We start from the raw sequence: 27,981 nt of genomic DNA on the forward strand, positions 1-27,981 counted from the left end.
GAACTTTAAAGCGTATCAGCTCTTACTAATTCCTCAACTACATCTAACTACATAAATCATCACCGTATACATCATATCAAAACAAATGAAATACCGTATACAAAAAAGGGGGTAGTCAGTCGGTCAGTCAGACAATCCGCCAATAGATCTCCAGCGGAGAAAGGCCACGAAGAATGGAGAGGTGTAGTCCACGGACGCAAAGAGTGGATCCGATCCTGGGTAAACTCTCTCAGGCTACAAAACATACGTTTAACAGCAACAAAACAACCGGAAGAGAGAAGCTTCGGGAACACATCCTCAGTCACGTCTCCATCACCAAACCCCCTTTTGCGCAGCTGATGCTGGCTATTTAATTGGGAATTAAAGGGAAAGCACCCTATTGGAAGGAGAAGCACTGAGACGGTTCAGAATAATTCAGGGCCGTCACACACCCCCTCCCCTGGAAAAAGCCGACCATTGCCCTGGAAGGCACATCTTGTTTGGGGAAACCGAGAAAGGTCTCATCACTTTCTGGAGCTCACACTCCTCAGCTGAGGTGTCACAGACCTTAAGGTGTGAGACTTCTGGGTCTGGGAATCCGAGAAAAGTCTCCTCACTTTCCTCTTCAAAGATATCCAAGATCTTGCGGCGCTCAATCGCCTCCAATTCCTCAGCCGAGGGTTAACAGGCCTTAAGGCGTGAGACATGGACAACGCGCATATCTTCACCTGTGTCCTCTTTCACCACTCGGTAGTTTAAAGGGCCCATATGCTCCACAATCCTATATGGTCCTTGCCATTTAGGAGCGAGCTTGGCAGAGAAGAATTGTTCAGCTTTCGAGTAAGGATGAGAGCGAAGCCACACCCGATCACGAAGCTGAAACTGCATGTCTCGTCTGTTCTTATCATAATTTCTCTTCTGCTTGAGTCGAGCCTGGGTCATGTTCTTTGAGACAAGAGCTCTCAAGTCATGGAGATGGACTACCTGGTCATAGCAAGCAGCGTCTGGAGTAATCTGCTGGGGCTGTAGCACCATATCCAAGGGTCCTCGGAGGGGACGACTTAGGTTCAGCTCTGCAGGTGTGACTCCAGTGGACTCTTACACAGCAGAATTCAGGGCAAATCGAAACTTGTGAAGGTGCTTGTCCCAGTGTTTGTGCTGGGTCCCTACATAGGAAGCAATCATTGTCTTCAAGGTTCGATTTACTCTCTCAGTGAGATTGGTCTGTGGGTGATAGGCCGTGGTCAACTTCTGTCTCAGGTTCCATCTTTGGCAGGTCTCCTCAAAGAGATCAGAGACAAATTGGGAACCTCGATCAGACAGGATGTAATCAGGCACTCCCCAGCGAGTCAGGATCTCTTTCGTAAGGATGTTAGAGACGGTCCTTGCTGTGGCCTGACGCAGGGAAAAGAGTTCCACCCACTTTGAATAATAATCAACAAACACAAGCATGTACACATTCTGATTGGAGCTTCTAGGAAATGGACCCATCAAATCCACTCCTAGCATTTCCCAAGGTCGGGTAACCACCGTTTGCTGCAACTTGCCAGCAGGCTTTCTACCTTCTGGTTTGTACATTTGACAAACCTGACAGTTTCGGATGTGTGACTTCACATCCATGCTCAGATGTGGCCAGTACAGTAACGCTTGCAACCGCTTGTAGGTTTTGAACCTGCCCAAATGACCAGCTAATGGGTCTTCATGGAAATGTTGAAGCAGTTGTAGGCGTAGAGTTTCAGGTATGTACAATTGGTAGAGGGTTCTGTGAGGTAGTTGTACAACACGGTAGACTTTGTCTTCCATGATGGTCAGCTTTGTGGTAGGATTGACCATCTTTTCTCCATCTTCCAGGATAGTCTGGTACAAAGCCTGTACTTCTGGATCATCCTGTTGGGCTTTCCATATGGTCTCAGAGATGGGAAAGTCTGTTTTGGGCGAGTCTCGACTGCTTGACAGGACAGTAGCACATGTAAAATGAGGGCCACCGTTATCACAAGCAGGAGCCCTGGATAAGGCATCTGGAACAGTGTTGTATTTTCCTTTCCTGTATTCTACTGCAAAGGTGAACTCTTGCAACCGTAGAGCCCATCTTATGAGTCTGGTGCTTGGTTTGTTGGTCTTGAACACCCACACAAGGGAGGAATGGTCAGTGACCACAGTGAAGTGTCTTCCCTCCAGGTAGTACCTCCACTTTTCCAAAGCCCAGACAACTGCAAGGCACTCTTGCTCGGTTGTGGAGTAGTTCCATTCTGCTCCATTCAATGTCCGACTGGCGAACGCTAGCACTTCTTCAGTGCCAAGTCCAGTCTGTTGGACTAGGACAGCACCAAGTCCAACATCACTTGCATCAGTGTAAACAACAAAAGGGGAATCAAAGTTGGGATGACCTAAAATGGGAGGTGTGACGAGGTGTCGTTTCAGGGTTTCAAAGGATGTCTGGCACTCTGCCGTCCATAGGAATTTCACTCCTTTTCGCTTCAACGCGTTGAGGGGTTCTGCCACCTGGGAGAAGTTTGACACAAACCGATGGTACCATCCAGCCATCCCAAGGAACCGTTGAAGGGCCTTGAGTGTGGTTGGCACAGGAAAATCTTGTACCGCCTTGGTCTTTTCAGGATCCACATGAATGCCGTCGAAAGACACAATATGGCCAAGGAACTTCAGGGAAGTTTGGCAGAAGTTGCTCTTCTTCATATTCACGGTCAGACCAGCTTCTCTTAGCTTGTCCAACACTGCTTGAAGATCTTGAAAGTGTTGTTCTCTGTTCTGGGAGTAGATAATTATATCGTCCAGGTAGACGAAACAGATCTTCCCTTTGAGCTCACCTAACGCAATCTCCATCAGTCTTTGGAAAGTGGCAGGTGCATTCTTTAATCCAAAAGGCATCACCTTAAAGGAAAACAAGCCCTCAGCACAGACAAAAGCAGTCTTGTCCTTGCTTTCCTGGTCCATCTCAACTTGCCAATAACCACTATTGAGGTCAAGGGTAGTGAACACAACAGCGCCAGACAATGACTCCAGGATCTCGTGGATGGTAGGAAGAGGATAGGCATCAGTCTGGAAAACATTGTTGGTCTTCCTATAGTCCACACAAAATCTGAGACCACCAGTCTTTTTTGGGATGAGGACAACAGGAGCAGCCCAAGGAGAGGAGGAACGTTCTATTATATCTTGTGTTAACATATCATTAATGAGTCCCTTTTGGATGATTAGCGTTGCTGGGGACAAACGATATGGCTTTTGCTTGATCGGCATTTCCTGTGTAAGGAATATTTTGTGCTTCAGGAGCCCGGTGCGTCCTAGCCTTGAAGTACATACATCAGCATTATTCTGCAGCTGTTCCAACAGCCTTAACTCCTCTGGATGTTCCAGCTGAGCTCTTCTTACAGCCTGTAAAAGGAGATCGTCAGAAGGATTATCAAGGGTTAGTGGTAACGGAGCAACGGCAGAGAAGACTGCTACATTTGAACCCCAATCATGGAACTTCGTAGCTTCTGATTGGAAGAAATGCTTCTTGCTCGGATTGTATGGAAACCAGTAGCAATTGTGTGCGATATCAATCTGGACACCACTGAAGTACATGAAATCAATTCCCAACACGACAGGAAAAGCAAGGTTCTTGGTTTGTAGGATAACCGAAGGAATCATATAGGAGCGGTTACACAGGCGGAACTCTATCTCACTCCATCCAAGTGGTCGTTTAGCCTCACCATCAGCCAGATAGAGTGGACCTTCTGTCCACGGCTTCAAGTTGTATTGCGGACCTTTAACCTCCTTCCACAGTTTCTCATTGAGCAGTGTGTAGGATGACCCGGTGTCCAGGATGGCTCTTCCTGTCCATGGGCCTATGGACAGGGGTAACACCAGTTGGTGCGGTATGAACTGAAAGGAAGGGGATGTCGATGGGGGGGCGTAGGCAGTGACTCTTGGGATTTCAGCTCTGGTTAAAGCACCCAGAGAAGGATGGTCATTCCTGCGAAGAGAGTTAGGTGTGTTGGCCTGTTGTGATTTGTGGTTTCTGGAAGGGTTTTCGTGATACGGTCTTGGACATGTAGCTGAAGAATGTCCCTTTTGGCTACATCTCCAACAGAACATGAGAGGGGTCATGGCTTGAGACTCTGGCTGTTGTTGATGGTCTGTCTTGGGTAACGGTTTGGGTGTCTGTTTCTTTCTTTGGTCATATTGCTGTTGGCATTCTCTGTCCCTCTCAAACTGCTGTCCCAAGCGAACCAGTCCATCGACAGTGGTGACTCGTTCTCGGAGTTGACTGGCTAGTAGTGGGTTGATGTTCTTCAAAATCAATTTAATGACCTCTTCCTCCTCAATGCCAGGTTTCCACCTTCTGCACAGGGAGTGGTAACCGTATGCAAAGTCACGGATACCCTCTTTCTCGCTTTGCACTCGATTCCTGACTCTGTCTGCCAGCTCATCTGTGTAGTCCTCAGACAGAAATGCAGAGGAAAACTTGGCCTCAAAGTCAGCCCAGGAGGTAGTGGTGAGACGTGCCACATCCCACCAGTCTCGAGCTGTCCCATGCAACACATTCCTCAATGTGGCAAGGAGTTCTTCGTCAGCCAGGGGATTGAGGGCAAGAAAGTCACGACATCTTTCTAGGTACATTAGCGGATCCGGACTGTCATCTTTTTTCCCAAAGGTGGGAAATTGCAATTTAATGGGCATCGCCCCCACATGACATCTACTCAATTCACCATGAACAAACGAGCTAGGAGGGATTGAGGAAGTAGAGGGGGAGGGCGTTATCGGACAATGAAAATGAACACCAGGATGCATGGTGGATTGCATCCTGCAAGGGGTGGCTGTAGCATGGCCTTGTCTTGGCTCTTCAGAGGTGCCAGCTTGGCCCTCAGTGGTCTGAACAGAAGTGGACACCAGAGAAACTCTGTGTAAGGAGTTGTGCCTAATGGCGGCCATGTCCACAGACACGTCATCCAACATTTTAACACAATTAGAGAGCTCTGTTTGCAAGTGGTCTACAGTGTTAACCATGGGAGAAAAAACAGAATTAACGTCCTTGAGGACCTCAGTGTGATGATGTTGCAGGCGCCATTGGAGAGTGGCAGTGAGTTGGTTTCGTTGGTAGTGAAACTGCCTGTCCATGGCACCAGTAATTTCCCGTCTTCCACTCTCACTGAGCTCTGTCAGTGTGTGGGTTAGAGTGCTCAGTGAGTTTCTGAATTCCATGGCACTCTGTTGTTGCTCTTCCCTCAGACATTTTAATTTATCGTGGATAAGAGTTTGGAGATGTTGTTGAGTCCGACGAATATCAAGGATGTCACCTTGAAGTTGTAAAACTACAACCTCTGGAGATAAACCAGACAATGGAGGAAGGTTGGGTGTCAGATGGAGGGCTGGCTCAGTACTTTCACACAGATCCATGTCAATAAGTGAGTAACTGCTTAGACCGCCTGTGGCCTGTGGTCCAGACCGAGCATTCAGATTCCCAGGGCTCTGGCCCAAATCAACTCCATTATCTCCATTCCCATTATGATTTGTGTTGTCAGCTTGATGGTCAGAATGGCCCTGTGTATTCCCATTGACAGGTATGAAATGGATGAGCACATTATCTTGGGGTGAATCCATTGTTTTAATTCCACACAAAATATTTGCTTTGGTTAGTTCTCAATGTTGAGCTGTCCCATCTGGGGTGCCATTTTTTATGTAACGGTTTTGACTTGAGGTTATTTTTTATAGGGGTGCCAGGTAGGTTGTGCCTACCAGAGAAAACATTGGTTTCTCCTTTTAGTTTGGGAGGGAATGAGTCCCATCTGGTCCGTCAAGTCTACACCAATACAAAGGACTTATGTAAACGTCAGAAGGGAAATCAACTTTTCATAAACCCTTAAAACATTGAAAAGAACTTCAAAAACAACTATTCTTTTGCGTGGGTTGTATTAGCAACATCAATGGATTACACACACATAATAATATAACACAATGAGTTCTGGTTCCTCCAGAAATGTCCTGTACCTCGGGCCTAAAAAGAGTCCAGCCCGGTAAAGGAGTTCAGTGAACTCAAGTGACTTTTGTCACGCAATGTTTGTCCGTTCATTCCGTGTAGCGTAAACCCAGTATTAAATCATACAATCAATATAACAATTTTACCACAGAACTTTAAAGCGTATCAGCTCTTACTAATTCCTCAACTACATCTAACTACATAAATCATCACCGTATACATCATATCAAAACAAATGAAATACCGTATACAAAAAAGGGGGTAGTCAGTCGGTCAGTCAGACAATCCGCCAATAGATCTCCAGCGGAGAAAGGCCACGAAGAATGGAGAGGTGTAGTCCACGGACGCAAAGAGTGGATCCGATCCTGGGTAAACTCTCTCAGGCTACAAAACATACGTTTAACAGCAACAAAACAACCGGAATAGAGAAGCTTCGGGAACACATCCTCAGTCACGTCTCCATCACCAAACCCCCTTTTGCGCAGCTGATGCTGGCTATTTAATTGGGAATTAAAGGGAAAGCACCCTATTGGAAGGAGAAGCACTGAGACGGTTCAGAATAATTCAGGGCCGTCACACACCCCCTCCCCTGGAAAAAGCCGACCATTGCCCTGGAAGGCACATCTTGTTTGGGGAAACCGAGAAAGGTCTCATCACTTTCTGGAGCTCACACTCCTCAGCTGAGGTGTCACAGACCTTAAGGTGTGAGACTTCTGGGTCTGGGAATCCGAGAAAAGTCTCCTCACTTTCCTCTTCAAAGATATCCAAGATCTTGCGGCGCTCAATCGCCTCCAATTCCTCAGCCGAGGGTTAACAGGCCTTAAGACGTGAGACATGGACAACGCGCATATCTTCACCTGTGTCCTCTTTCACCACTCGGTAGTTCAAAGGGCCCATATGCTCCACAATCCTATATGGTCCTTGCCATTTAGGAGCGAGCTTGGCAGAGAAGAATTGTTCAGCTTTCGAGTAAGGATGAGAGCGAAGCCACACCCGATCACGAAGCTGAAACTGCATGTCTCGTCTGTTCTTATCATAATTTCTCTTCTGCTTGAGTCGAGCCTGGGTCATGTTCTTTGAGACAAGAGCTCTCAAGTCATGGAGATGGACTACCTGGTCATAGCAAGCAGCGTCTGGAGTAATCTGCTGGGGCTGTAGCACCATATCCAAGGGTCCTCGGAGGGGACGACTTAGGTTCAGCTCTGCAGGTGTGACTCCAGTGGACTCTTGCACAGCAGAATTCAGGGCAAATCGAAACTCGTGAAGGTGCTTGTCCCAGTGTTTGTGCTGGGTCCCTACATAGGAAGCAATCATTGTCTTCAAGGTTCGATTTACTCTCTCAGTGAGATTGGTCTGTGGGTGATAGGCCGTGGTCAACTTCTGTCTCAGGTTCCATCTTTGGCAGGTCTCCTCAAAGAGATCAGAGACAAATTGGGAACCTCGATCAGACAGGATGTAATCAGGCACTCCCCAGCGAGTCAGGATCTCTTTCGTAAGGATGTTAGAGACGGTCCTTGCTGTGGCCTGACGCAGGGAAAAGAGTTCCACCCACTTTGAATAATAATCAACAAACACAAGCATGTACACATTCTGATTGGAGCTTCTAGGAAATGGACCCATCAAATCCACTCCTAGCATTTCCCAAGGTCGGGTAACCACCGTTTGCTGCAACTTGCCAGCAGGCTTTCTACCTTCTGGTTTGTACATTTGACAAACCTGACAGTTTCGGATGTGTGACTTCACATCCATGCTCAGATGTGGCCAGTACAGTAACGCTTGCAACCGCTTGTAGGTTTTGAACCTGCCCAAATGACCAGCTAATGGGTCTTCATGGAAATGTTGAAGCAGTTGTAGGCGTAGAGTTTCAGGTATGTACAATTGGTAGAGGGTTCTGTGAGGTAGTTGTACAACACGGTAGACTTTGTCTTCCATGATGGTCAGCTTTGTGGTAGGATTGACCATCTTTTCTCCATCTTCCAGGATAGTCTGGTACAAAGCCTGTACTTCTGGATCATCCTGTTGGGCTTTCCATATGGTCTCAGAGATGGGAAAGTCTGTTTTGGGCGAGTCTCGACTGCTTGACAGGACAGTAGCACATGTAAAATGAGGGCCACCGTTATCACAAGCAGGAGCCCTGGATAAGGCATCTGGAACAGTGTTGTATTTTCCTTTCCTGTATTCTACTGCAAAGGTGAACTCTTGCAACCGTAGAGCCCATCTTATGAGTCTGGTGCTTGGTTTGTTGGTCTTGAACACCCACACAAGGGAGGAATGGTCAGTGACCACAGTGAAGTGTCTTCCCTCCAGGTAGTACCTCCACTTTTCCAAAGCCCAGACAACTGCAAGGCACTCTTGCTCGGTTGTGGAGTAGTTCCATTCTGCTCCATTCAATGTCCGACTGGCGAACGCTAGCACTTCTTCAGTGCCAAGTCCAGTCTGTTGGACTAGGACAGCACCAAGTCCAACATCACTTGCATCAGTGTAAACAACAAAAGGGGAATCAAAGTTGGGATGACCTAAAATGGGAGGTGTGACGAGGTGTCGTTTCAGGGTTTCAAAGGATGTCTGGCACTCTGCCGTCCATAGGAATTTCACTCCTTTTCGCTTCAACGCGTTGAGGGGTTCTGCCACCTGGGAGAAGTTTGACACAAACCGATGGTACCATCCAGCCATCCCAAGGAACCGTTGAAGGGCCTTGAGTGTGGTTGGCACAGGAAAATCTTGTACCGCCTTGGTCTTTTCAGGATCCACATGAATGCCGTCGAAAGACACAATATGGCCAAGGAACTTCAGGGAAGTTTGGCAGAAGTTGCTCTTCTTCATATTCACGGTCAGACCAGCTTCTCTTAGCTTGTCCAACACTGCTTGAAGATCTTGAAAGTGTTGTTCTCTGTTCTGGGAGTAGATAATTATATCGTCCAGGTAGACGAAACAGATCTTCCCTTTGAGCTCACCTAACGCAATCTCCATCAGTCTTTGGAAAGTGGCAGGTGCATTCTTTAATCCAAAAGGCATCACCTTAAAGGAAAACAAGCCCTCAGCACAGACAAAAGCAGTCTTGTCCTTGCTTTCCTGGTCCATCTCAACTTGCCAATAACCACTATTGAGGTCAAGGGTAGTGAACACAACAGCGCCAGACAATGACTCCAGGATCTCGTGGATGGTAGGAAGAGGATAGGCATCAGTCTGGAAAACATTGTTGGTCTTCCTATAGTCCACACAAAATCTGAGACCACCAGTCTTTTTTGGGATGAGGACAACAGGAGCAGCCCAAGGAGAGGAGGAACGTTCTATTATATCTTGTGTTAACATATCATTAATGAGTCCCTTTTGGATGATTAGCGTTGCTGGGGACAAACGATATGGCTTTTGCTTGATCGGCATTTCCTGTGTAAGGAATATTTTGTGCTTCAGGAGCCCGGTGCGTCCTAGCCTTGAAGTACATACATCAGCATTATTCTGCAGCTGTTCCAACAGCCTTAACTCCTCTGGATGTTCCAGCTGAGCTCTTCTTACAGCCTGTAAAAGGAGATCGTCAGAAGGATTATCAAGGGTTAGTGGTAACGGAGCAACGGCAGAGAAGACTGCTACATTTGAACCCCAATCATGGAACTTCGTAGCTTCTGATTGGAAGAAATGCTTCTTGCTCGGATTGTATGGAAACCAGTAGCAATTGTGTGCGATATCAATCTGGACACCACTGAAGTACATGAAATCAATTCCCAACACGACAGGAAAAGCAAGGTTCTTGGTTTGTAGGATAACCGAAGGAATCATATAGGAGCGGTTACACAGGCGGAACTCTACCTCACTCCATCCAAGTGGTCGTTTAGCCTCACCATCAGCCAGATAGAGTGGACCTTCTGTCCACGGCTTCAAGTTGTATTGCGGACCTTTAACCTCCTTCCACAGTTTCTCATTGAGCAGTGTGTAGGATGACCCGGTGTCCAGGATGGCTCTTCCTGTCCATGGGCCTATGGACAGGGGTAACACCAGTTGGTGCGGTATGAACTGAAAGGAAGGGGATGTCGATGGGGGGGCGTAGGCAGTGACTCTTGGGATTTCAGCTCTGGTTAAAGCACCCAGAGAAGGATGGTCATTCCTGCGAAGAGAGTTAGGTGTGTTGGCCTGTTGTGATTTGTGGTTTCTGGAAGGGTTTTCGTGATACGGTCTTGGACATGTAGCTGAAGAATGTCCCTTTTGGCTACATCTCCAACAGAACATGAGAGGGGTCATGGCTTGAGACTCTGGCTGTTGTTGATGGTCTGTCTTGGGTAACGGTTTGGGTGTCTGTTTCTTTCTTTGGTCATATTGCTGTTGGCATTCTCTGTCCCTCTCAAACTGCTGTCCCAAGCGAACCAGTCCATCGACAGTGGTGACTCGTTCTCGGAGTTGACTGGCTAGTAGTGGGTTGATGTTCTTCAAAATCAATTTAATGACCTCTTCCTCCTCAATGCCAGGTTTCCACCTTCTGCACAGGGAGTGGTAACCGTATGCAAAGTCACGGATACCCTCTTTCTCGCTTTGCACTCGATTCCTGACTCTGTCTGCCAGCTCATCTGTGTAGTCCTCAGACAGAAATGCAGAGGAAAACTTGGCCTCAAAGTCAGCCCAGGAGGTAGTGGTGAGACGTGCCACATCCCACCAGTCTCGAGCTGTCCCATGCAACACATTCCTCAATGTGGCAAGGAGTTCTTCGTCAGCCAGGGGATTGAGGGCAAGAAAGTCACGACATCTTTCTAGGTACATTAGCGGATCCGGACTGTCATCTTTTTTCCCAAAGGTGGGAAATTGCAATTTAATGGGCATCGCCCCCACATGACATCTACTCAATTCACCATGAACAAACGAGCTAGGAGGGATTGAGGAAGTAGAGGGGGAGGGCGTTATCGGACAATGAAAATGAACACCAGGATGCATGGTGGATTGCATCCTGCAAGGGGTGGCTGTAGCATGGCCTTGTCTTGGCTCTTCAGAGGTGCCAGCTTGGCCCTCAGTGGTCTGAACAGAAGTGGACACCAGAGAAACTCTGTGTAAGGAGTTGTGCCTAATGGCGGCCATGTCCACAGACACGTCATCCAACATTTTAACACAATTAGAGAGCTCTGTTTGCAAGTGGTCTACAGTGTTAACCATGGGAGAAAAAACAGAATTAACGTCCTTGAGGACCTCAGTGTGATGATGTTGCAGGCGCCATTGGAGAGTGGCAGTGAGTTGGTTTCGTTGGTAGTGAAACTGCCTGTCCATGGCACCAGTAATTTCCCGTCTTCCACTCTCACTGAGCTCTGTCAGTGTGTGGGTTAGAGTGCTCAGTGAGTTTCTGAATTCCATGGCACTCTGTTGTTGCTCTTCCCTCAGACATTTTAATTTATCGTGGATAAGAGTTTGGAGATGTTGTTGAGTCCGACGAATATCAAGGATGTCACCTTGAAGTTGTAAAACTACAACCTCTGGAGATAAACCAGACAATGGAGGAAGGTTGGGTGTCAGATGGAGGGCTGGCTCAGTACTTTCACACAGATCCATGTCAATAAGTGAGTAACTGGTTAGACCGCCTGTGGCCTGTGGTCCAGACCGAGCATTCAGATTCCCAGGGCTCTGGCCCAAATCAACTCCATTATCTCCATTCCCATTATGATTTGTGTTGTCAGCTTGATGGTCAGAATGGCCCTGTGTATTCCCATTGACAGGTATGAAATGGATGAGCACATTATCTTGGGGTGAATCCATTGTTTTAATTCCACACAAAATATTTGCTTTGGTTAGTTCTCAATGTTGAGCTGTCCCATCTGGGGTGCCATTTTTTATGTAACGGTTTTGACTTGAGGTTATTTTTTATAGGGGTGCCAGGTAGGTTGTGCCTACCAGAGAAAACATTGGTTTCTCCTTTTAGTTTGGGAGGGAATGAGTCCCATCTGGTCCGTCAAGTCTACACCAATACAAAGGACTTATGTAAACGTCAGAAGGGAAATCAACTTTTCATAAACCCTTAAAACATTGAAAAGAACTTCAAAAACAACTATTCTTTTGCGTGGGTTGTATTAGCAACATCAATGGATTACACACACATAATAATATAACACAATGAGTTCTGGTTCCTCCAGAAATGTCCTGTACCTCGGGCCTAAAAAGAGTCCAGCCCGGTAAAGGAGTTCAGTGAACTCAAGTGACTTTTGTCACGCAATGTTTGTCCGTTCATTCCGTGTAGCGTAAACCCAGTATTAAATCATACAATCAATATAACAATTTTACCACAGAACTTTAAAGCGTATCAGCTCTTACTAATTCCTCAACTACATCTAACTACATAAATCATCACCGTATACATCATATCAAAACAAATGAAATACCGTATACAAAAAAGGGGGTAGTCAGTCGGTCAGTCAGACAATCCGCCAATAGATCTCCAGCGGAGAAAGGCCACGAAGAATGGAGAGGTGTAGTCCACGGACGCAAAGAGTGGATCCGATCCTGGGTAAACTCTCTCAGGCTACAAAACATACGTTTAACAGCAACAAAACAACCGGAATAGAGAAGCTTCGGGAACACATCCTCAGTCACGTCTCCATCACCAAACCCCCTTTTGCGCAGCTGATGCTGGCTATTTAATTGGGAATTAAAGGGAAAGCACCCTATTGGAAGGAGAAGCACTGAGACGGTTCAGAATAATTCAGGGCCGTCACACACCCCCTCCCCTGGAAAAAGCCGACCATTGCCCTGGAAGGCACATCTTGTTTGGGGAAACCGAGAAAGGTCTCATCACTTTCTGGAGCTCACACTCCTCAGCTGAGGTGTCACAGACCTTAAGGTGTGAGACTTCTGGGTCTGGGAATCCGAGAAAAGTCTCCTCACTTTCCTCTTCAAAGATATCCAAGATCTTGCGGCGCTCAATCGCCTCCAATTCCTCAGCCGAGGGTTAACAGGCCTTAAGGCGTGAGACATGGACAACGCGCATATCTTCACCTGTGTCCTCTTTCACCACTCGGTAGTTCAAAGGGCCCATATGCTCCACAATCCTATATGGTCCTTGCCATTTAGGAGCGAGCTTGGCAGAGAAGAATTGTTCAGCTTTCGAGTAAGGATGAGAGCGAAGCCACACCCGATCACGAAGCTGAAACTGCATGTCTCGTCTGTTCTTATCATAATTTCTCTTCTGCTTGAGTCGAGCCTGGGTCATGTTCTTTGAGACAAGAGCTCTCAAGTCATGGAGATGGACTACCTGGTCATAGCAAGCAGCGTCTGGAGTAATCTGCTGGGGCTGTAGCACCATATCCAAGGGTCCTCGGAGGGGACGACTTAGGTTCAGCTCTGCAGGTGTGACTCCAGTGGACTCTTGCACAGCAGAATTCAGGGCAAATCGAAACTCGTGAAGGTGCTTGTCCCAGTGTTTGTGCTGGGTCCCTACATAGGAAGCAATCATTGTCTTCAAGGTTCGATTTACTCTCTCAGTGAGATTGGTCTGTGGGTGATAGGCCGTGGTCAACTTCTGTCTCAGGTTCCATCTTTGGCAGGTCTCCTCAAAGAGATCAGAGACAAATTGGGAACCTCGATCAGACAGGATGTAATCAGGCACTCCCCAGCGAGTCAGGATCTCTTTCGTAAGGATGTTAGAGACGGTCCTTGCTGTGGCCTGACGCAGGGAAAAGAGTTCCACCCACTTTGAATAATAATCAACAAACACAAGCATGTACACATTCTGATTGGAGCTTCTAGGAAATGGACCCATCAAATCCACTCCTAGCATTTCCCAAGGTCGGGTAACCACCGTTTGCTGCAACTTGCCAGCAGGCTTTCTACCTTCTGGTTTGTACATTTGACAAACCTGACAGTTTCGGATGTGTGACTTCACATCCATGCTCAGATGTGGCCAGTACAGTAACGCTTGCAACCGCTTGTAGGTTTTGAACCTGCCCAAATGACCAGCTAATGGGTCTTCATGGAAATGTTGAAGCAGTTGTAGGCGTAGAGTTTCAGGTATGTACAATTGGTAGAGGGTTCTGTGAGGTAGTTGTACAACACGGTAGACTTTGTCTTCCATGATGGTCAGCTTTGTGGTAGGATTGACCATCTTTTCTCCATCTTCCAGGATAGTCTGGTACAAAGCCTGTACTTCTGGATCATCCTGTTGGGCTTTCCATATGGTCTCAGAGATGGGAAAGTCTGTTTTGGGCGAGTCTCGACTGCTTGACAGGACAGTAGCACATGTAAAATGAGGGCCACCGTTATCACAAGCAGGAGCCCTGGATAAGGCATCTGGAACAGTGTTGTATTTTCCTTTCCTGTATTCTACTGCAAAGGTGAACTCTTGCAACCGTAGAGCCCATCTTATGAGTCTGGTGCTTGGTTTGTTGGTCTTGAACACCCACACAAGGGAGGAATGGTCAGTGACCACAGTGAAGTGTCTTCCCTCCAGGTAGTACCTCCACTTTTCCAAAGCCCAGACAACTGCAAGGCACTCTTGCTCGGTTGTGGAGTAGTTCCATTCTGCTCCATTCAATGTCCGACTGGCGAACGCTAGCACTTCTTCAGTGCCAAGTCCAGTCTGTTGGACTAGGACAGCACCAAGTCCAACATCACTTGCATCAGTGTAAACAACAAAAGGGGAATCAAAGTTGGGATGACCTAAAATGGGAGGTGTGACGAGGTGTCGTTTCAGGGTTTCAAAGGATGTCTGGCACTCTGCCGTCCATAGGAATTTCACTCCTTTTCGCTTCAACGCGTTGAGGGGTTCTGCCACCTGGGAGAAGTTTGACACAAACCGATGGTACCATCCAGCCATCCCAAGGAACCGTTGAAGGGCCTTGAGTGTGGTTGGCACAGGAAAATCTTGTACCGCCTTGGTCTTTTCAGGATCCACATGAATGGCGTCGAAAGACACAATATGGCCAAGGAACTTCAGGGAAGTTTGGCAGAAGTTGCTCTTCTTCATATTCACGGTCAGACCAGCTTCTCTTAGCTTGTCCAACACTGCTTGAAGATCTTGAAAGTGTTGTTCTCTGTTCTGGGAGTAGATAATTATATCGTCCAGGTAGACGAAACAGATCTTCCCTTTGAGCTCACCTAACGCAATCTCCATCAGTCTTTGGAAAGTGGCAGGTGCATTCTTTAATCCAAAAGGCATCACCTTAAAGGAAAACAAGCCCTCAGCACAGACAAAAGCAGTCTTGTCCTTGCTTTCCTGGTCCATCTCAACTTGCCAATAACCACTATTGAGGTCAAGGGTAGTGAACACAACAGCGCCAGACAATGACTCCAGGATCTCGTGGATGGTAGGAAGAGGATAGGCATCAGTCTGGAAAACATTGTTGGTCTTCCTATAGTCCACACAAAATCTGAGACCACCAGTCTTTTTTGGGATGAGGACAACAGGAGCAGCCCAAGGAGAGGAGGAACGTTCTATTATATCTTGTGTTAACATATCATTAATGAGTCCCTTTTGGATGATTAGCGTTGCTGGGGACAAACGATATGGCTTTTGCTTGATCGGCATTTCCTGTGTAAGGAATATTTTGTGCTTCAGGAGCCCGGTGCGTCCTAGCCTTGAAGTACATACATCAGCATTATTCTGCAGCTGTTCCAACAGCCTTAACTCCTCTGGATGTTCCAGCTGAGCTCTTCTTACAGCCTGTAAAAGGAGATCGTCAGAAGGATTATCAAGGGTTAGTGGTAACGGAGCAACGGCAGAGAAGACTGCTACATTTGAACCCCAATCATGGAACTTCGTAGCTTCTGATTGGAAGAAATGCTTCTTGCTCGGATTGTATGGAAACCAGTAGCAATTGTGTGCGATATCAATCTGGACACCACTGAAGTACATGAAATCAATTCCCAACACGACAGGAAAAGCAAGGTTCTTGGTTTGTAGGATAACCGAAGGAATCATATAGGAGCGGTTACACAGGCGGAACTCTACCTCACTCCATCCAAGTGGTCGTTTAGCCTCACCATCAGCCAGATAGAGTGGACCTTCTGTCCACGGCTTCAAGTTGTATTGCGGACCTTTAACCTCCTTCCACAGTTTCTCATTGAGCAGTGTGTAGGATGACCCGGTGTCCAGGATGGCTCTTCCTGTCCATGGGCCTATGGACAGGGGTAACACCAGTTGGTGCGGTATGAACTGAAAGGAAGGGGATGTCGATGGGGGGGCGTAGGCAGTGACTCTTGGGATTTCAGCTCTGGTTAAAGCACCCAGAGAAGGATGGTCATTCCTGCGAAGAGAGTTAGGTGTGTTGGCCTGTTGTGATTTGTGGTTTCTGGAAGGGTTTTCGTGATACGGTCTTGGACATGTAGCTGAAGAATGTCCCTTTTGGCTACATCTCCAACAGAACATGAGAGGGGTCATGGCTTGAGACTCTGGCTGTTGTTGATGGTCTGTCTTGGGTAACGGTTTGGGTGTCTGTTTCTTTCTTTGGTCATATTGCTGTTGGCATTCTCTGTCCCTCTCAAACTGCTGTCCCAAGCGAACCAGTCCATCGACAGTGGTGACTCGTTCTCGGAGTTGACTGGCTAGTAGTGGGTTGATGTTCTTCAAAATCAATTTAATGACCTCTTCCTCCTCAATGCCAGGTTTCCACCTTCTGCACAGGGAGTGGTAACCGTATGCAAAGTCACGGATACCCTCTTTCTCGCTTTGCACTCGATTCCTGACTCTGTCTGCCAGCTCATCTGTGTAGTCCTCAGACAGAAATGCAGAGGAAAACTTGGCCTCAAAGTCAGCCCAGGAGGTAGTGGTGAGACGTGCCACATCCCACCAGTCTCGAGCTGTCCCATGCAACACATTCCTCAATGTGGCAAGGAGTTCTTCGTCAGCCAGGGGATTGAGGGCAAGAAAGTCACGACATCTTTCTAGGTACATTAGCGGATCCGGACTGTCATCTTTTTTCCCAAAGGTGGGAAATTGCAATTTAATGGGCATCGCCCCCACATGACATCTACTCAATTCACCATGAACAAACGAGCTAGGAGGGATTGAGGAAGTAGAGGGGGAGGGCGTTATCGGACAATGAAAATGAACACCAGGATGCATGGTGGATTGCATCCTGCAAGGGGTGGCTGTAGCATGGCCTTGTCTTGGCTCTTCAGAGGTGCCAGCTTGGCCCTCAGTGGTCTGAACAGAAGTGGACACCAGAGAAACTCTGTGTAAGGAGTTGTGCCTAATGGCGGCCATGTCCACAGACACGTCATCCAACATTTTAACACAATTAGAGAGCTCTGTTTGCAAGTGGTCTACAGTGTTAACCATGGGAGAAAAAACAGAATTAACGTCCTTGAGGACCTCAGTGTGATGATGTTGCAGGCGCCATTGGAGAGTGGCAGTGAGTTGGTTTCGTTGGTAGTGAAACTGCCTGTCCATGGCACCAGTAATTTCCCGTCTTCCACTCTCACTGAGCTCTGTCAGTGTGTGGGTTAGAGTGCTCAGTGAGTTTCTGAATTCCATGGCACTCTGTTGTTGCTCTTCCCTCAGACATTTTAATTTATCGTGGATAAGAGTTTGGAGATGTTGTTGAGTCCGACGAATATCAAGGATGTCACCTTGAAGTTGTAAAACTACAACCTCTGGAGATAAACCAGACAATGGAGGAAGGTTGGGTGTCAGATGGAGGGCTGGCTCAGTACTTTCACACAGATCCATGTCAATAAGTGAGTAACTGGTTAGACCGCCTGTGGCCTGTGGTCCAGACCGAGCATTCAGATTCCCAGGGCTCTGGCCCAAATCAACTCCATTATCTCCATTCCCATTATGATTTGTGTTGTCAGCTTGATGGTCAGAATGGCCCTGTGTATTCCCATTGACAGGTATGAAATGGATGAGCACATTATCTTGGGGTGAATCCATTGTTTTAATTCCACACAAAATATTTGCTTTGGTTAGTTCTCAATGTTGAGCTGTCCCATCTGGGGTGCCATTTTTTATGTAACGGTTTTGACTTGAGGTTATTTTTTATAGGGGTGCCAGGTAGGTTGTGCCTACCAGAGAAAACATTGGTTTCTCCTTTTAGTTTGGGAGGGAATGAGTCCCATCTGGTCCGTCAAGTCTACACCAATACAAAGGACTTATGTAAACGTCAGAAGGGAAATCAACTTTTCATAAACCCTTAAAACATTGAAAAGAACTTCAAAAACAACTATTCTTTTGCGTGGGTTGTATTAGCAACATCAATGGATTACACACACATAATAATATAACACAATGAGTTCTGGTTCCTCCAGAAATGTCCTGTACCTCGGGCCTAAAAAGAGTCCAGCCCGGTAAAGGAGTTCAGTGAACTCAAGTGACTTTTGTCACGCAATGTTTGTCCGTTCATTCCGTGTAGCGTAAACCCAGTATTAAATCATACAATCAATATAACAATTTTACCACAGAACTTTAAAGCGTATCAGCTCTTACTAATTCCTCAACTACATCTAACTACATAAATCATCACCGTATACATCATATCAAAACAAATGAAATACCGTATACAAAAAAGGGGGTAGTCAGTCGGTCAGTCAGACAATCCGCCAATAGATCTCCAGCGGAGAAAGGCCACGAAGAATGGAGAGGTGTAGTCCACGGACGCAAAGAGTGGATCCGATCCTGGGTAAACTCTCTCAGGCTACAAAACATACGTTTAACAGCAACAAAACAACCGGAATAGAGAAGCTTCGGGAACACATCCTCAGTCACGTCTCCATCACCAAACCCCCTTTTGCGCAGCTGATGCTGGCTATTTAATTGGGAATTAAAGGGAAAGCACCCTATTGGAAGGAGAAGCACTGAGACGGTTCAGAATAATTCAGGGCCGTCACACACCCCCTCCCCTGGAAAAAGCCGACCATTGCCCTGGAAGGCACATCTTGTTTGGGGAAACCGAGAAAGGTCTCATCACTTTCTGGAGCTCACACTCCTCAGCTGAGGTGTCACAGACCTTAAGGTGTGAGACTTCTGGGTCTGGGAATCCGAGAAAAGTCTCCTCACTTTCCTCTTCAAAGATATCCAAGATCTTGCGGCGCTCAATCGCCTCCAATTCCTCAGCCGAGGGTTAACAGGCCTTAAGGCGTGAGACATGGACAACGCGCATATCTTCACCTGTGTCCTCTTTCACCACTCGGTAGTTCAAAGGGCCCATATGCTCCACAATCCTATATGGTCCTTGCCATTTAGGAGCGAGCTTGGCAGAGAAGAATTGTTCAGCTTTCGAGTAAGGATGAGAGCGAAGCCACACCCGATCACGAAGCTGAAACTGCATGTCTCGTCTGTTCTTATCATAATTTCTCTTCTGCTTGAGTCGAGCCTGGGTCATGTTCTTTGAGACAAGAGCTCTCAAGTCATGGAGATGGACTACCTGGTCATAGCAAGCAGCGTCTGGAGTAATCTGCTGGGGCTGTAGCACCATATCCAAGGGTCCTCGGAGGGGACGACTTAGGTTCAGCTCTGCAGGTGTGACTCCAGTGGACTCTTGCACAGCAGAATTCAGGGCAAATCGAAACTCGTGAAGGTGCTTGTCCCAGTGTTTGTGCTGGGTCCCTACATAGGAAGCAATCATTGTCTTCAAGGTTCGATTTACTCTCTCAGTGAGATTGGTCTGTGGGTGATAGGCCGTGGTCAACTTCTGTCTCAGGTTCCATCTTTGGCAGGTCTCCTCAAAGAGATCAGAGACAAATTGGGAACCTCGATCAGACAGGATGTAATCAGGCACTCCCCAGCGAGTCAGGATCTCTTTCGTAAGGATGTTAGAGACGGTCCTTGCTGTGGCCTGACGCAGGGAAAAGAGTTCCACCCACTTTGAATAATAATCAACAAACACAAGCATGTACACATTCTGATTGGAGCTTCTAGGAAATGGACCCATCAAATCCACTCCTAGCATTTCCCAAGGTCGGGTAACCACCGTTTGCTGCAACTTGCCAGCAGGCTTTCTACCTTCTGGTTTGTACATTTGACAAACCTGACAGTTTCGGATGTGTGACTTCACATCCATGCTCAGATGTGGCCAGTACAGTAACGCTTGCAACCGCTTGTAGGTTTTGAACCTGCCCAAATGACCAGCTAATGGGTCTTCATGGAAATGTTGAAGCAGTTGTAGGCGTAGAGTTTCAGGTATGTACAATTGGTAGAGGGTTCTGTGAGGTAGTTGTACAACACGGTAGACTTTGTCTTCCATGATGGTCAGCTTTGTGGTAGGATTGACCATCTTTTCTCCATCTTCCAGGATAGTCTGGTACAAAGCCTGTACTTCTGGATCATCCTGTTGGGCTTTCCATATGGTCTCAGAGATGGGAAAGTCTGTTTTGGGCGAGTCTCGACTGCTTGACAGGACAGTAGCACATGTAAAATGAGGGCCACCGTTATCACAAGCAGGAGCCCTGGATAAGGCATCTGGAACAGTGTTGTATTTTCCTTTCCTGTATTCTACTGCAAAGGTGAACTCTTGCAACCGTAGAGCCCATCTTATGAGTCTGGTGCTTGGTTTGTTGGTCTTGAACACCCACACAAGGGAGGAATGGTCAGTGACCACAGTGAAGTGTCTTCCCTCCAGGTAGTACCTCCACTTTTCCAAAGCCCAGACAACTGCAAGGCACTCTTGCTCGGTTGTGGAGTAGTTCCATTCTGCTCCATTCAATGTCCGACTGGCGAACGCTAGCACTTCTTCAGTGCCAAGTCCAGTCTGTTGGACTAGGACAGCACCAAGTCCAACATCACTTGCATCAGTGTAAACAACAAAAGGGGAATCAAAGTTGGGATGACCTAAAATGGGAGGTGTGACGAGGTGTCGTTTCAGGGTTTCAAAGGATGTCTGGCACTCTGCCGTCCATAGGAATTTCACTCCTTTTCGCTTCAACGCGTTGAGGGGTTCTGCCACCTGGGAGAAGTTTGACACAAACCGATGGTACCATCCAGCCATCCCAAGGAACCGTTGAAGGGCCTTGAGTGTGGTTGGCACAGGAAAATCTTGTACCGCCTTGGTCTTTTCAGGATCCACATGAATGCCGTCGAAAGACACAATATGGCCAAGGAACTTCAGGGAAGTTTGGCAGAAGTTGCTCTTCTTCATATTCACGGTCAGACCAGCTTCTCTTAGCTTGTCCAACACTGCTTGAAGATCTTGAAAGTGTTGTTCTCTGTTCTGGGAGTAGATAATTATATCGTCCAGGTAGACGAAACAGATCTTCCCTTTGAGCTCACCTAACGCAATCTCCATCAGTCTTTGGAAAGTGGCAGGTGCATTCTTTAATCCAAAAGGCATCACCTTAAAGGAAAACAAGCCCTCAGCACAGACAAAAGCAGTCTTGTCCTTGCTTTCCTGGTCCATCTCAACTTGCCAATAACCACTATTGAGGTCAAGGGTAGTGAACACAACAGCGCCAGACAATGACTCCAGGATCTCGTGGATGGTAGGAAGAGGATAGGCATCAGTCTGGAAAACATTGTTGGTCTTCCTATAGTCCACACAAAATCTGAGACCACCAGTCTTTTTTGGGATGAGGACAACAGGAGCAGCCCAAGGAGAGGAGGAACGTTCTATTATATCTTGTGTTAACATATCATTAATGAGTCCCTTTTGGATGATTAGCGTTGCTGGGGACAAACGATATGGCTTTTGCTTGATCGGCATTTCCTGTGTAAGGAATATTTTGTGCTTCAGGAGCCCGGTGCGTCCTAGCCTTGAAGTACATACATCAGCATTATTCTGCAGCTGTTCCAACAGCCTTAACTCCTCTGGATGTTCCAGCTGAGCTCTTCTTACAGCCTGTAAAAGGAGATCGTCAGAAGGATTATCAAGGGTTAGTGGTAACGGAGCAACGGCAGAGAAGACTGCTACATTTGAACCCCAATCATGGAACTTCGTAGCTTCTGATTGGAAGAAATGCTTCTTGCTCGGATTGTATGGAAACCAGTAGCAATTGTGTGCGATATCAATCTGGACACCACTGAAGTACATGAAATCAATTCCCAACACGACAGGAAAAGCAAGGTTCTTGGTTTGTAGGATAACCGAAGGAATCATATAGGAGCGGTTACACAGGCGGAACTCTACCTCACTCCATCCAAGTGGTCGTTTAGCCTCACCATCAGCCAGATAGAGTGGACCTTCTGTCCACGGCTTCAAGTTGTATTGCGGACCTTTAACCTCCTTCCACAGTTTCTCATTGAGCAGTGTGTAGGATGACCCGGTGTCCAGGATGGCTCTTCCTGTCCATGGGCCTATGGACAGGGGTAACACCAGTTGGTGCGGTATGAACTGAAAGGAAGGGGATGTCGATGGGGGGGCGTAGGCAGTGACTCTTGGGATTTCAGCTCTGGTTAAAGCACCCAGAGAAGGATGGTCATTCCTGCGAAGAGAGTTAGGTGTGTTGGCCTGTTGTGATTTGTGGTTTCTGGAAGGGTTTTCGTGATACGGTCTTGGACATGTAGCTGAAGAATGTCCCTTTTGGCTACATCTCCAACAGAACATGAGAGGGGTCATGGCTTGAGACTCTGGCTGTTGTTGATGGTCTGTCTTGGGTAACGGTTTGGGTGTCTGTTTCTTTCTTTGGTCATATTGCTGTTGGCATTCTCTGTCCCTCTCAAACTGCTGTCCCAAGCGAACCAGTCCATCGACAGTGGTGACTCGTTCTCGGAGTTGACTGGCTAGTAGTGGGTTGATGTTCTTCAAAATCAATTTAATGACCTCTTCCTCCTCAATGCCAGGTTTCCACCTTCTGCACAGGGAGTGGTAACCGTATGCAAAGTCACGGATACCCTCTTTCTCGCTTTGCACTCGATTCCTGACTCTGTCTGCCAGCTCATCTGTGTAGTCCTCAGACAGAAATGCAGAGGAAAACTTGGCCTCAAAGTCAGCCCAGGAGGTAGTGGTGAGACGTGCCACATCCCACCAGTCTCGAGCTGTCCCATGCAACACATTCCTCAATGTGGCAAGGAGTTCTTCGTCAGCCAGGGGATTGAGGGCAAGAAAGTCACGACATCTTTCTAGGTACATTAGCGGATCCGGACTGTCATCTTTTTTCCCAAAGGTGGGAAATTGCAATTTAATGGGCATCGCCCCCACATGACATCTACTCAATTCACCATGAACAAACGAGCTAGGAGGGATTGAGGAAGTAGAGGGGGAGGGCGTTATCGGACAATGAAAATGAACACCAGGATGCATGGTGGATTGCATCCTGCAAGGGGTGGCTGTAGCATGGCCTTGTCTTGGCTCTTCAGAGGTGCCAGCTTGGCCCTCAGTGGTCTGAACAGAAGTGGACACCAGAGAAACTCTGTGTAAGGAGTTGTGCCTAATGGCGGCCATGTCCACAGACACGTCATCCAACATTTTAACACAATTAGAGAGCTCTGTTTGCAAGTGGTCTACAGTGTTAACCATGGGAGAAAAAACAGAATTAACGTCCTTGAGGACCTCAGTGTGATGATGTTGCAGGCGCCATTGGAGAGTGGCAGTGAGTTGGTTTCGTTGGTAGTGAAACTGCCTGTCCATGGCACCAGTAATTTCCCGTCTTCCACTCTCACTGAGCTCTGTCAGTGTGTGGGTTAGAGTGCTCAGTGAGTTTCTGAATTCCATGGCACTCTGTTGTTGCTCTTCCCTCAGACATTTTAATTTATCGTGGATAAGAGTTTGGAGATGTTGTTGAGTCCGACGAATATCAAGGATGTCACCTTGAAGTTGTAAAACTACAACCTCTGGAGATAAACCAGACAATGGAGGAAGGTTGGGTGTCAGATGGAGGGCTGGCTCAGTACTTTCACACAGATCCATGTCAATAAGTGAGTAACTGGTTAGACCGCCTGTGGCCTGTGGTCCAGACCGAGCATTCAGATTCCCAGGGCTCTGGCCCAAATCAACTCCATTATCTCCATTCCCATTATGATTTGTGTTGTCAGCTTGATGGTCAGAATGGCCCTGTGTATTCCCATTGACAGGTATGAAATGGATGAGCACATTATCTTGGGGTGAATCCATTGTTTTAATTCCACACAAAATATTTGCTTTGGTTAGTTCTCAATGTTGAGCTGTCCCATCTGGGGTGCCATTTTTTATGTAACGGTTTTGACTTGAGGTTATTTTTTATAGGGGTGCCAGGTAGGTTGTGCCTACCAGAGAAAACATTGGTTTCTCCTTTTAGTTTGGGAGGGAATGAGTCCCATCTGGTCCGTCAAGTCTACACCAATACAAAGGACTTATGTAAACGTCAGAAGGGAAATCAACTTTTCATAAACCCTTAAAACATTGAAAAGAACTTCAAAAACAACTATTCTTTTGCGTGGGTTGTATTAGCAACATCAATGGATTACACACACATAATAATATAACACAATGAGTTCTGGTTCCTCCAGAAATGTCCTGTACCTCGGGCCTAAAAAGAGTCCAGCCCGGTAAAGGAGTTCAGTGAACTCAAGTGACTTTTGTCACGCAATGTTTGTCCGTTCATTCCGTGTAGCGTAAACCCAGTATTAAATCATACAATCAATATAACAATTTTACCACAGAACTTTAAAGCGTATCAGCTCTTACTAATTCCTCAACTACATCTAACTACATAAATCATCACCGTATACATCATATCAAAACAAATGAAATACCGTATACAAAAAAGGGGGTAGTCAGTCGGTCAGTCAGACAATCCGCCAATAGATCTCCAGCGGAGAAAGGCCACGAAGAATGGAGAGGTGTAGTCCACGGACGCAAAGAGTGGATCCGATCCTGGGTAAACTCTCTCAGGCTACAAAACATACGTTTAACAGCAACAAAACAACCGGAATAGAGAAGCTTCGGGAACACATCCTCAGTCACGTCTCCATCACCAAACCCCCTTTTGCGCAGCTGATGCTGGCTATTTAATTGGGAATTAAAGGGAAAGCACCCTATTGGAAGGAGAAGCACTGAGACGGTTCAGAATAATTCAGGGCCGTCACAATGTGTATGTGACAAATAACATTTGATTTGATTTGGCATTTCACTGGTTTGGGAGAGGTTTAGGACTTTCTCTCTCTGTTTTCCCCAGGTTATCTAGTTATAGCTGGGTGAGCTTGCAGCGGTATCTGACTTTTATTTCAACTCTTTACCACTGCTTCACAGTATTCCCATCAAGCTACAGTATGTCTATGTATTTTTTTGGCAAAGCACAGCACATATACCAGGCTCCAGTGTTGACAAACCTAAACTCAATAATATCCTTGAATTTCATTTGTTTCAGTTTTCAATTAATTACAGTGATCTGGTGAACATCCATGGTGGAAAAGATGGCTTTATTCCAATGGAGATGGATGGCACAGTTTATCAAAAAAGGCTTGACGCCAGAGAAACACCACAAATACTGCTACATAGCTAATTTACATCTTCAGTCCCTGTTTTATCATAATGTCCATGTTCCTGATATGGGTTAAGTCGTCAGAATTTTGACTGAATACATTTTTTAAAACTGTAAAACTAAATGTTCTTGATGGTTGACAATTGGTTCAATTGCTGTCACGCTCTCTGGGAAGACACTATCTTTTTCTGGATACAATTCATGTTGTGCTATTTGTGACAGTTTCAGACATGTTTGAATCACACTTATGGGTGCTTTTAAAAGCTATCACAGAAATGTCAAAGAGCAATTTGACATCTCACAGCAAAAATGTCAATGCTGCCAATCTGAGACAAGCAGCCCTCCACAGATGCATTTTGTACATGACAGCAGCAGATGTAGATTTCCTGGATCCATGAGAGCACCGTCCCAGTGTGGTACTGGGCTGTTTTCATCACCTGCTGGAGGGCCTTGTGGTCGTGGACGGAGCAATTCCTGGAGCAGGATGTTACACTTCCGGTCAGGACACTCAATGGTGCAGCAGTAGTATTTGGAGAGGACCCTGGGCGGCATGCCACATTTCTTCAGCCGCCTTAGAGTGAGGGTGTTGTTGGTGGTCCGTGACAACTCCTCAGTGATATTGATGCCAAGGAACTTAAAATGTGTGACTCTCTACTGCAGTCCCATTGATGTGGATCGGTGCATGTTCCCTCCTCTGCTTCATACAATCATGATGCCTACCTCCATAAATTCATGAGGCCCTCATCTATGGATTTCACATGACTGGGCAGGGGTACAGCCATGGGTGGGCCTTGGAGGGCATTGGGGAGCCAGGCCCAGCCAATCAGAATAAGTTTTCCCCCCAAATTAGCTTTATTACAGACATAAATATTCCTTAGCACGCCCCCACAACCCTTCAGATGATCCTGCAAGTGTAGAAGCCGGATGTGGATGTCCTGGGCTGACGTGGTTACACATGATATGCGGTTTTGAGGCTGGTTGGGCGTACCACCAAATTCTCCAAAACAACGTTGGAGGCAGCTTATGGTAGAGAAATTAACATTCAATGCTCTGGTGCACATTCCTGCAGTCAGCATGCCAATTGCATGCTCCCTCAAAACTTGAGACCTCTGTGGCAATGTGTTGTGTTACAAAACTGCACATTTTAAAATGTCCTTAGTGTCTGCAGCACAAGGTGCACCTGTGTAATGATCATGCTGATCAATCAAATACAATTTTGGAAGCTGTTTTTTGGATCAAACGCGCCAAATAAATTAACATTTTGGATATATGGATGGAATTCATGAACAAAAGGACCAATTGTGATGTTTATGGGACATATTGGAGTGCCAACAAAAAAAGCGAGGGTAACTTGAAGTGTACTGTTATAGAGGCGCTTGACCAGAAAGCTAGCTACAGTTTGTTTTCCTCCTGTATCGAACACAGATCATCCAGTCTTCAATTGTATCTATTATTTACGTTAAAAAACACCTAGAAATATTTTGGAAAAGTATTCAGTCCCCTCCTGTACTCCCAGTTCACTCATGACTGCACAGCCAGGCACAATTCCAACACCATCATTAAGTTAGCTGATGACACAACAGTGGCAGGACTGATCACCGACAACTATGAGACAGCCTATAGGGAGGAGGTCAGAGACCTGACCTTGTGGTGCAAGGACAACAACCTCCCCCTCAAAGTGATCAAGACAAAGGAGATGATTGTAGACTACGGGAAAAGGAAGACCGAGAACGCCCCCATCCTCAGCTGCACCCATCCTCAGCTGCACCATTGAGAGCATCCTGACGGGTTGCATTACTGCCTGGTATGGCAACTGCTCGGACTCCGACAGCTTGCCACTACACAGAGTAGTGCGTACTGCCCAGTACTTCACCGGTGCCAAGCTTCCTGCCATCCAGGACCTCTATACAAGGCGGTGTCAGAGGAAGGCCCTAAAAATGGTCAAAGACTCCAGCCACCCTAGTCATAGACTGTTCTCTCTGCTACCACACCGCAAGCGGTACCGGAGCGCCATATCTAGTTCCAAGAGGCTCCTAAATAGCTTCTACCACCAAGCCATAAGACTCCTGAACAGCTTATCAAATTGCTACCCAGACTATTTTCATTGCCCTCCCACCTCTGGAATCCTGCTGCTACTCTGTTATTATCTATGCAAAGTCACTTTAATAACTCTACCTACATGTACATAATAGCTCAATTACCTCGACAACGTTGCCCCCGCACATTGACTCTGTACCGGTATCCACTGTATATAGCCTGCTATTGTTATTTACTACTGCTATTTAATCATTTGCTATTATCTCTTACTTTTTTTTGTTGTTTTCTTAAAACTGCATTGTTGGTTAAGAGCATGGAAGCATTTCCATGTAAGGGCTACACCTGTTGTATTCGGCACATTTGACAAATAAAATTATATTTAATTTGCGCCTAGTTCAAGTGTACCCCTTCAGAAGCCAAAATATAAGCTTGTTACAATTCTCTTCACAAAGATTGAATTGTAATGAGTCTGAACAAATAACTGCTATAGCCTACCGCCACGGCGTGTTCGCTCTTCTTTCTTTCTGAGTTCAGTTGGCTAATGTATTTAACATTCAGAAAACAAGAGCTTCGTGGCTTTTCGAATTGTCTATTGGTATAAGAAATGTAAGAAGTAAAATGTCCAGCAAGCTATTCTAATCTAGCTTTTCCTATATGGGACTCCAAGAGCTAATGAGCATTTATTAAGGAGAGAGGGC

The 27,981-nt window shown here is 46.6% G+C and overlaps 4 protein-coding genes across 4 annotated transcripts; all 4 read right to left on the reverse strand.

Moving 5' to 3' along the window:
• Nucleotides 1–1,077: 1,077 nt before the first annotated feature.
• LOC118966683 lies at nt 1,078–5,762 on the reverse strand. Its single transcript, XM_036989487.1, has 2 exons — nt 1,759–5,762; nt 1,078–1,401 (listed from the first exon to the last, which is right to left on the reverse strand). The coding sequence occupies exons 1-2, from the start codon at nt 5,578–5,580 to the stop codon at nt 1,078–1,080; spliced, it is 4,146 nt and encodes a 1,381-aa protein (XP_036845382.1). The 5' UTR covers nt 5,581–5,762.
• An 847-nt stretch (nt 5,763–6,609) lies between these two features.
• On the reverse strand, nt 6,610–11,868 carry LOC118966685. Its single transcript, XM_036989498.1, has 3 exons — nt 7,865–11,868; nt 6,950–7,507; nt 6,610–6,636 (listed from the first exon to the last, which is right to left on the reverse strand). Exons 1-3 carry the CDS (start codon nt 11,684–11,686, stop codon nt 6,610–6,612), a joined length of 4,407 nt encoding a protein of 1,468 aa, XP_036845393.1. The 5' UTR covers nt 11,687–11,868.
• Nucleotides 11,869–12,872: 1,004 nt separating this feature from the next.
• LOC118966688 lies at nt 12,873–17,974 on the reverse strand. Its single transcript, XM_036989509.1, has 2 exons — nt 13,971–17,974; nt 12,873–13,613 (listed from the first exon to the last, which is right to left on the reverse strand). The coding sequence occupies exons 1-2, from the start codon at nt 17,790–17,792 to the stop codon at nt 12,873–12,875; spliced, it is 4,563 nt and encodes a 1,520-aa protein (XP_036845404.1). The 5' UTR covers nt 17,793–17,974.
• Nucleotides 17,975–18,978: 1,004 nt separating this feature from the next.
• On the reverse strand, nt 18,979–24,080 carry LOC118966689. The gene is made up of 2 exons (XM_036989519.1): nt 20,077–24,080; nt 18,979–19,719 (listed from the first exon to the last, which is right to left on the reverse strand). The coding sequence occupies exons 1-2, from the start codon at nt 23,896–23,898 to the stop codon at nt 18,979–18,981; spliced, it is 4,563 nt and encodes a 1,520-aa protein (XP_036845414.1). The 5' UTR covers nt 23,899–24,080.
• Nucleotides 24,081–27,981: the final 3,901 nt, after the last annotated feature.

This window comes from Oncorhynchus mykiss, chromosome 1 (assembly GCF_013265735.2).
Source record: "Oncorhynchus mykiss isolate Arlee chromosome 1, USDA_OmykA_1.1, whole genome shotgun sequence".
Lineage (NCBI taxonomy): Eukaryota > Metazoa > Chordata > Actinopteri > Salmoniformes > Salmonidae > Oncorhynchus > Oncorhynchus mykiss.